This window comes from Ochotona curzoniae, unplaced genomic scaffold (genome assembly GCF_017591425.1).
Source record: "Ochotona curzoniae isolate NIBS_2020 unplaced genomic scaffold, NIBS_Ocur_1.0 scaffold_3890, whole genome shotgun sequence".
NCBI lineage: Eukaryota > Metazoa > Chordata > Mammalia > Lagomorpha > Ochotonidae > Ochotona > Ochotona curzoniae.
In genome coordinates this window covers 35990129-35999472 of record NW_024467115.1, presented here as the reverse complement: position 1 = coordinate 35999472, position 9344 = coordinate 35990129, and the positions used below count along the sequence as shown (strand labels likewise).

Genomic DNA, 9344 nt, shown 5'->3' with positions numbered 1-9344 from the left:
TAAAGCCCTAAAATGTCTCCCCCTTTGTCTCAATGAGAACGCACAAACCAGAGGCACAATTTGTGACAGCTCCTTCCTTTGCTACTCTCACATTCTAATGGATCTTTCCATTTCACATCCCCTTTCACTTTTCATCAAAAATAAAATCTTCAAACCAAGGGAAAATATTATTTTAGAATATGCTATCTGAAATAAATAGTTTTGCTCATAATCAATATCATAAAACATTAGAAGAAATTTATTTTTAAAGGACTAGTAGGGATTTTTTTCCCATTTAGAAAAATCTTACAAATTCTCCAGCCAAAAACCCCCTTCTCTCATATCCTCTTTATTTCTCGCAGTAAAATATACTTCTACCAAGTAAGCTGTTACAAAGATACTAGTTTTCTAAATAAATAATAAGATGGGTGTAACTCACCAATACATAGTAACAAAATAATTCCTAATACTATGAAAAGCAAGATAAATAATTACCTCTTGGACAAAACAACAGGGGAACTGCTTTTAAATTATTTTAGAAACAGGCTACAACAATTATTGCACCATTAATAATAAGCATTGAAACATTCTACCAAGCTACAGAAACTCATATAAAGAATTAGATACTTCTGAAAAGACTAACCAGTTCTTTCTGGAAAAAATTCACCCACCAAAATTAGCTCCCATGGTTTACATGTGAAACAGGATACTCGGCACTCGGCACCAGACACCCACCACACGTGAAAGCCTCGCCAGGGCCTCTGGAGCACGGGATGGAGGGTAGTGACGTCATCTCACTGTGGGAAACGATGGACCACTTCACTTCCCCCCAGTTTTTAAACGAAAATAGGGAACTAAAACAGCTTTTAGCATCTTCCATTGGTACGTTTTCAAACAAAACCTGTGCTTAAACATCACAGGTGTGAAGAGCTGAAGAGCAAACCCAGGGCTTGTTACTAGGTAATGAAATCTTGCCCAAGATGAGGGAGGTAGGAAAAATATGATGCATGGATTTTTTCCAACTAACAAAGAGTCAACAACCATCTACTTTAAGTACTACGATGGTCAACGTTCTGAGTGGTATTTCTCCTTAGTAAGCAGTCTGCCCAGTTAATGAAGAGCTTCTCTTGGGTTTTGGCATAGGGAAGATGGTAGAACTCCTGTCAAACCTTGGCCATACTCCTGCCTTGCAATGATCTGGCAAATGCTCTGGGTTCTGTTTGGTGTTGGAAAACATTTCTGGAAAACTGAAATCTTCAGGTTGCCAAGAGGTGGGGGAGGAGTGGGTTTAAGTCAAGTCTTGCCCACACTGGCACAGAGGACAGCAGAGAGCAGTGGGGGTCCACTGCACAGACCCTCCAGAGTAGCCACTAGGAGGGGACCGGAAGGGCAGAGGTGGTTTCTCCAGGTGGGATGTGGTGACTCACCACTGGGCTGCTGCTGCTGCAGCCACAGCCTTTTCCGTTTTTCACCGACTCCTAAGTCAGCTGTCCCTACTAGGAGCTCCTCATGGGCCTTCTGCACTGCCAACCTGGTGGGAAACCAGTGGGGTCTCAGAGTGCAAGGTGGCCCTTCTCCACGGTAGGTGTGCAGGGCACAGTGCACCAGTCTGCGTGTACAACCCCTCCCCCAGCAGCCGCTGCCTGATGTCACTGGTGAGCCGAGCACACTAATGCTTGGTGACAGCACCCTGGAAAGTGCCTACTTTTATTCATCAAATACAGTGCACTTGCCCAAATAGCCTCTGTGTATCAAGTCTCCCTCTTGGGGGGCAAACAGAGAGGGTGTGAATTAAATACCCCCTCCCCAAAAGAATCTGCATCTTCAGGATTTTTGGCTGTGGTTTTTTTTTTTATGATTTTTGTGTCCACTAGTGGTGATACTGGAGGAGTGACAAAACTAGAGGTCGTGGAGGGTGAGCAGGAATGCATTCTCCCTGTGTCTAGAACAGCAGGCGAGAAGGCAGTCCGTCTTCACCCCGAGGGCCCCAGGCTGGCCAAACTCCACCAGCCCCGTCCACCTGCTGCAGGAATGAAGGAGCACCAGCACCCTGCACCTTCCCACACCACCCTCCCAACAAAAAGAAAGGAACTCAATGAATGAGAGCCAAAACCCAGACGAATGACAGTGACTGCAGGTCAGGCCCCGTCTCAGCCAGGGCCGCTCCCAGTGGTGCCGAGGTCTCCTGGTGCCCTACTGCAAGGCCACACAGGCTCCTTCTCAGGGGCCCACGCCAGCCTCTTCACTTGAGCCGCTGAGTCACATTGGCCAGGGCCACGGCGAAGGCCTGCACGGCTGAGAAAGGGTACTGGAAGTCCAGGATGTAGGCGTTGCCATCAATCCGACCAAACTGCATCACCTGCGGGGAGGGGCACAGATGTTAGTGAGAACCAGGTGCAGAAGGGAGCTGTGCAGCTCACGAGGCCAACGCCGCCTTAGAGGGTTCCGGGCTTGGCCTGGCCCAGCCCAGCGGCGCTGGGTCCGACGGGCTTCTGGAGTTCCTGTTTCTGCAAGAAAGGGGACCCAGCAACACCTTCTACAGTGTGAGGGCAGACATGAGCACAACTCAGTCTTGCTTCCGCAGCCCAGGAGAACACAGTGGAGAAGGACAACTGTGGCTGGCAACCTTCATGGCCGCAGGGGATCCGGCACCTTCCCGCCATGCGGCCTCTCCCCTCCTCACTACCTCTGTGCCCACCTCACAAGAGCTTAGCAGACCCCACTCAGGCTTGAATGCTAGGCTGCCTGTGGTCGTGAAGGCAGGGCTTCCCTCCACTGTCCATCTCCCACTTAGAGCAGGGGGCACACGCCCGTGAGGGTAGAACAGCAGGCACCTCAGGCTACGGAAGGCGGATGGAGGGCCACAGTCACTCCATTCTGTGCACTCAGGAAAAGGCAGCAGTGGGCCAGACTTCAGAGCAGGACCTGCCCGCTTCCCAAACGTGGTGCGCAGAGGCAGCCTGGGAGCCCAGCATGCTGACTCTGGCTGAGAACCGCCAGGCAGCTGGCAGGCCCTAGATAGATGTCTGTGGAGTTTATCAGTGAAAACACAAAACTAAATGCAAGAGGGGAAGGAAATCCCAGACGGTGACAGATAACAGGGCAAGGGGAGGGCAGCCACCCCAGACTGGAGCCTGGAGACTGTCCTAACAGCCACTGCTCGACTACACCAGGAGGAGAGAGCAGTAAACACAGAAACACAGTGAGCAGATGCAGGGACTTTGTGCAGGTCAAGGGAAAACTCACTAACCCAGCCCCACCAGACGCGGCTCTGCCACGAACAACGGGGAAGCCAGTGGCTAAAGCTTCTCGTGGGAAACAGAGGCGGGGAAAGGAAAGTTCCTGTGTACACGGGGAAGGGTGGGTGCAGAAAACAAGTCCTCAGGAAGAAGCCAACATACAACACCAAGAAACAGAAAAATCAGTGAACGTAAGCAGAAAGCATAGCTCCTTACCAACAGGATGGCCAATGCCCAAAAAACACAGTGGGCTGGGAGCACCTGCTGGGGGCAGAGGGCAACCAGGCAGACACCTCCAAAGTCACCTGATGGGCCTCCCAGACTATGCAAGCACCACTCAGTGCACACAATCTCATCAGTGAGAGGTGAACCCAGAAGAGCTCCCCTGCTGGCTCTGCCCCACCAAAAATGCTCCCAAAAGCCGAGATGCCCCGAGCCAGAACACACTGGGCTCCCTTACCTGCCGTCCCTCCAACTCAATCTGGAAGTTCTTGGCAGACTCCTGGGTCACCCGCCCTCCGAAGTCCAGCTGGTAGACCTGCGTGGCCTCATTCCACAGGGGCTGCTTGTTGGCCATCACATACACGAAGCCCTGGCTGCCCAGCCGCCCGTCCTCCTTCTCGCTGGCCTTGCGGCACTTGGCCTCCTCCAGCTCGCTGGCCGTGCGCAGGTTCCTCTTGCTCTTCCAGCCCTTCCGGCCGCCCTGGCTCTGGTTCATCAGCTCGTCCCCGCTGATGAACAGCTCGGGCTCGCTCTCAGAGCTGTCCTGGAACTCGTTCGTCTTATTCAACTTCTTTGACTTCAGCTGGTCTTTCTGACTCTTGACTTTCTTCTTCTCCCTCCCGAGGCGGGGGCTGGAGATGAGGGAGTTGAAGTCACCCAGAGCCCTGGCCTCCTTCTTCACTTTGCCCTCAGTGATGGCCTGGACGCTTCCCTCCTCCGCTCGGCTGTCCAGGCGCTTCCGGTTCTTCTTGCCAAACTTTTCTGTCCGCTGGGGGACGGGGCTTTCTGTCAGGGAGAGGACTTCCTGGAAGTTGTCTGCTGTCTCCACCATCACCTCTGTGCCCATGTGGCTTTGGAGGTCAGTGGGTGGTGGGGACACGAGGGGCTTCTCCACCACCAGGTGGGGCTTTGGAGGGAGAGTACCCTGGGGGTTCTGCATGGGGGGGCAGGTGCTATAGGAACTCCAGGGGTGCAAGGCGATAGCTGGCAGCTGTAAACTGGAGCACGTGCTGCCTCCGGGGTACATGGGGGGCAAGGTGCAATACGGGGAGAGGCCAGGCGGGTACGTGGGCTGAAGGACCATAGCAGACTCTGGTTGTGCAAACTGGGCTGGTGCCAGGGCATCTTTGGGGGCACAGGGAGCTGGCACTCCGGTCAAAGGGGGGTTGTTGTAGCTTCCTGGGTACGGTACTCCCATCCCATAGCCTGTCTGGAAAGTGGCAGTAGGGCTGGCTGGAGACTTGGGGGAGACGAAGGGTACTCGGGATACTTCCAGGTGCTGGCCCTGACCAAGCATCAGAGGGGGCAGTTTTAAAGGGTTGGGTGTTGCAGTCTGTGCTGTCCTTTCCTGAGGTACCCAAATGTCCTCACCCAGCACAGGGTCCCACTGGTAAGGGGGTGGCCGCTTCACAGGGACAGCAGCTTCGGGCAGCGGGGGGTGCCTCAGTGGCTTCTCGGGCTGACAGTGCTGGGACAGGGCCTCATCCTCTGTGAAGGCCGAGTTGACGTAGTCGGTGCGGTCACGGGAGCTGTCCGGGGGGCTCAGGAGACTGTAAGAGGACTGGGAGGCCAGTGGGGAGGTGCTGACCGCGTGCGCCAGCACGGCACCCGGCTGCGGGCTGCACTGGCTGCAGGTGTACAGGGCAGGCGGGGGGCGTGCGGGGAGCTGTACCCCAGCAGGGCCGCCCTTGGGCTTGGCCGGCGGTGGCTGCAGGGGAGCTCGAGGGCTGTCAGCCACCTGGGCCATCTTGAGTGTGGCCTCACGGTTGTTCCTCCGCAAGGTGGCATGGATGAGGCTACCATCCAGCCTCTGGACAGCACTTCGCCCTTGGGCCAGCTGGCTGGCAATCTCAGGGTATGGAGGTGGGTCCCCCGTGGGGATGGAGTAGCGCGGGATGGTGAGGCGGTTGAGGGTGGCACTGGTGCAGGGCTGGGGGACCTTCTTCTCGGTGGCCGTGAGCCTCAAGGTTGCCGAGCTGCCCGGGCCTGGGAGGGTGTAGGTGTTCTGGGAGCAGAGCATCCGTGTGCGAGGCCGACATACCTCCTCCACGTTGCCACTGCTGTCGAAGGTGGTGATCCTCTCGTAGCCCAGCGGGGTCTGGTAATGCACAGACGTGGGGTACAGGGAGAAATCACCCTTCTTCAAGCACATGTCCACGGGAGGCTGAGGTGGTGGCAGAGGGGGTGGGGGTGCCGCAGTAGTGGGAGCAGCAGGGATGGTTCCTGGGTATGGGGGCGGGGGGTTCATCTTTGCCACCTGGATCTCCTGCGGGGCACTGAAGACCACAGCGTCCCCCTCGGCAGCCAGCTGGGGCACTGGCCGCAGGGCCTTAGCTGGCTTCTGCAGGTGCTCCTGGTCTCGCTCTCCATGGTCCACCACTGATAACTGTAGTGCTCCCTGTGGCGGTGGTGGCAGGGACAACTGAGGGGGGTTCTGAACAATACGGCCCATCTCTACACCTCCAAAAATCACCTGTCCAGGGCTAGAATACCGGTTGGAGATGGGATACTGGCTGGCATTGTCACCTGCATGGTCTGCTGCTCCTACAGCTGTTGTCTGATTGGTCAGGACATCCAGCTGCACATTCTGATTGGCCAGCAGGGACTGCACCAAACCAATGCTCTGGGTAGGTGACATAGCTTGAGCTGAGCTGTGGATCGGTGCTATAGGGATGTTCACGGTACAAGGCGGGTTGTTCTCAGGGACACCAGACGCTCCTGTCACTGCAAGGAAATTAACAAAAAGAACTGCTAATAAAGCACTGTGATGAAATTGGGTCAGAATAAGCAATATATCTGGATGCACACAGTCCTTTTGTAACACGTGATGCAATCCCAATAAACTGAGATGTGTTTGCTTGGGGAAATCTAGGCTGTTCCCAAAGCTTCCTTTTTTTTTTTCCCTGGAAGCACTATAGGCATCTAGTGGTTCTGCAAGCAGCCTGCCCACAGTCCATGAGCCAAGGACATTATCATGACTTCTGAGTTTGTAACTTTTGAATTTACCATCATGTCCATGAGCTGTACCATCACCCTTCGTATTTTAAAGAAGTTCTTAAATATTCATAAAGTGCCCACCCTTTTATGCAAGAAGGATGCAATGAGGATTCACAATGCCAGAACACCTGAGTAGGCTTATCCAGGATTTACTGATGGCTATGGAAAGTCTCATGTAACTGGTGTGTATCTAAAAGTTTACATGTGCAAATCAAATCTCTGTAAATAGAATAAACCAGCTTACCTGCTAAAATACACTTCAGACAGTGTGCAAAGCAGGGACACAAGTAGCAGTAGCGTGTGAATACAACCCAGGCAGACACGGGAGAATGCAATGGAGTATGCATGTGAGCAAAGACCCAAGGACAAGTTTGCAGTACACAGTAAAACCCTCCAGCTCATCCAAAGCTAAGGCCACACTTGGCACCTGAAACTGCCTCCCTCCTGTCTCCTGGGGTGCTTTTGCAACACTTAGCTGGTCTTGGCACAAATCTGTGTCCTGGATCACATTTCCTATAGAAGCCCTCTCATCTGCAAGGAGCACAGAAGAGAAGGGTCTCCTGGCTGAGCCGCTGTCACTGAGTATAAGCCGCCCCTCTTGTTGGGAACCACAAACAGCACCTGCAGCTGAACAGGTGTTCAAGGGAAGGTATCAGAGCATATCTCTGAACGTAGGGTTCTGTTGGAAAGCACAGATGTGGAAGGCCTCACCATGCTGTGGCTCTCCATCTCAGCAGTATAATGTGCAAACTGCAATTGTAAGGACCTGAAACAGATGTTATCTTGAACCTAGGCTGGGTCTCTGCACATTGAGCTCTGCAGTACAGGGTGGAAGACAGGTGTCCTGGAGAAGGGGCAGACCTTGAGCCCTGGCGAGAGTGGGGGCATACTCCTGGTGGGGACTCTAAGGACAAAGGCTGTCTGTCACTGATTGTCCCGGGTCCTGCTTGCTTCTCTGTATTCATGCACCCCACGAGAGTTACTGTGAGGATAAAGGTAGATGGGAGACACGCCCAATGAGCATGAACTCCACTGCCACCTCAACCTGTGCAAACCTCAGGCACTCCACTCCCTCCACAAGCAGTGTCCATCTGTGTGACATGGCGACCTCAGCCACCAATCTTAACGGTTAACGGTGGCCTTTTCCAAAACAAGGGTGGTATAGCAGCCTGTAATGCTCAGTGATGTCCCACTCTGTTCCCCTACCTTGGGCCACTAGGAAAGGACTGTGACAAACAGGGCAACACATGTGAACGCACCTGGTAAATCATCTTCATCCTCACTGAAAACATTTGGGTTGAAGACAGGTAAGTTAATATAGTCCATGGAAATCTTCCTGACTTCTGGGAGATAAATGGTCATCTGCCGTGGCTGGAGATGCAGCAGGCTGGTTTTATAGATTACTGGTGGGAGCAAGAGAGGCACAATTAATAGACACATGCTGGGGAGTGCTGAAGTGCCAAGTGAGCTATGGGCATAGGAACAATGGCTCTGGGAGGGAGCAACGCGGGCACCAGGAGCCCAAGAGGGGCTGCTCGTCTCTCCAGGCACACGTGCGGCCATACCAGCTGCCACTCTGGACTCAGTCACAGCAAAGCTTGGTCCAACTCAGCCCATGGGCCAGTGGCATGTCAGTAGAACTACACACACACGTGAATGTCAGAAATAAATCTTAAGACTGGGCTGTGGTATTAAAAAAAATTCACTTTTCAAAATCCTCACTTGCCACCAGAAAAACAATTCAGTGAAGAGTTGTGAGAACTAAAGTGCCAAGCTCAGGGAGGACGGGGGTGATGTGAGGGAGGACGGGGCGAGGTGAGGGAGGACGGGGTGAGGTGAGGGAGGACGGGGCGACGTGAGGGAGGACTGGGCGACGTGAGGGAGGACTGGGCGACGTGAGGGAGGACAGGGCGACGTGAGGGAGGACGGGGCGACGTGAGGGAGGACGGGGCGACGTGAGGGAGGACGGGGCGACGTGAGGGAGGACGGGGCGACGTGAGGGAGGACAGGGGTGATGTGAGGGAGGACGGGGCGAGGTGAGGGAGGACAGGGCGACGTGAGGGAGGACAGGGGTGCCATGAGGGAGGACGGGGCGACGTGAGGGAGGACGGGGCGACGTGAGGGAGGACGGGGCAACGTGGGGGAGGACTGGGCGATGTGAGGGAGGACGGGGCGACGTGAGGGAGGACAGGGGTGATGTGAGGGAGGACAGGGCGAGGTGAGGGAGGACGGGGCGAGGTGAGGGAGGACAGGGGTGACGTGAGGGAGGACGGGGCGAGGTGAGGGAGGATGGGGCAACGTGAGGGAGGACAGGGGTGACGTGAGGGAGGACTGGGGTGATGTGAGGGAGGACAGGGAGGACTGGGCGACGTGAGGGAGGACGGGGCAACGTGAGGGAGGATGGGGCGACGTGAGGGAGGACAGGGGTGACGTGAGGGAGGACGGGGCGACGTGAGGGAGGACAGGGGTGACGTGAGGGAGGACGGGGTGATGTGAGGGAGGACGGGGCGACGTGAGGGAGGACAGGGGTGACGTGAGGGAGGACGGGGTGATGTGAGGGAGGACGGGGCGACGTGAGGGAGGATGGGGCGACGTGAGGGAGGACGGGGCGACGTGAGGGAGGACAGGGGTGCCATGAGGGAGGACAGGGCGACGTGAGGGAGGACGGGGCGACGTGAGGGAGGACAGGGGTGATGTGAGGGAGGACAGGGCAACGTGAGGGAGGACAGGGCAACGTGAGGGAGGACGGGGCGAGGTGAGGGAGGACAGGGCGACGTGAGGGAGGACGGGGCGACGTGAGGGAGGACGGGGCGACGTGAGGGAGGACGGGGTGAGGTGAGGGAGGACAGGGCGACGTGAGGGAGGACGGGGCGACGTGAGGGAGGACAGGGGTGACGTGAGGGAGGA

At 55.5% G+C, this 9344-nt stretch overlaps 1 protein-coding gene across 2 annotated transcripts in view; it reads right to left on the bottom strand.

Annotated features, from left to right (window-relative positions):
• Window positions 1-211: 211 nt before the first annotated feature.
• The window catches only part of TULP4 (TUB like protein 4), a 195556-nt gene continuing 186423 nt past the window's right edge, over window positions 212-9344 (bottom strand). Inside the window, exons 14-16 of one of the 2 annotated variants that reach the window (XM_040965630.1) lie at window positions 7697-7840; window positions 3679-6164; window positions 212-2338 (exon numbers count right to left, since the gene is read on the bottom strand). In XM_040965630.1, coding sequence (XP_040821564.1) covers window positions 2222-2338; window positions 3679-6164; window positions 7697-7840 — 2747 coding nt within the window. In that variant the 3' untranslated portion in view covers window positions 212-2221. The remainder of the gene's footprint in view (window positions 2339-3678; window positions 6165-7696; window positions 7841-9344) is intronic. The other variant, XM_040965631.1, reaches the window with a different exon arrangement.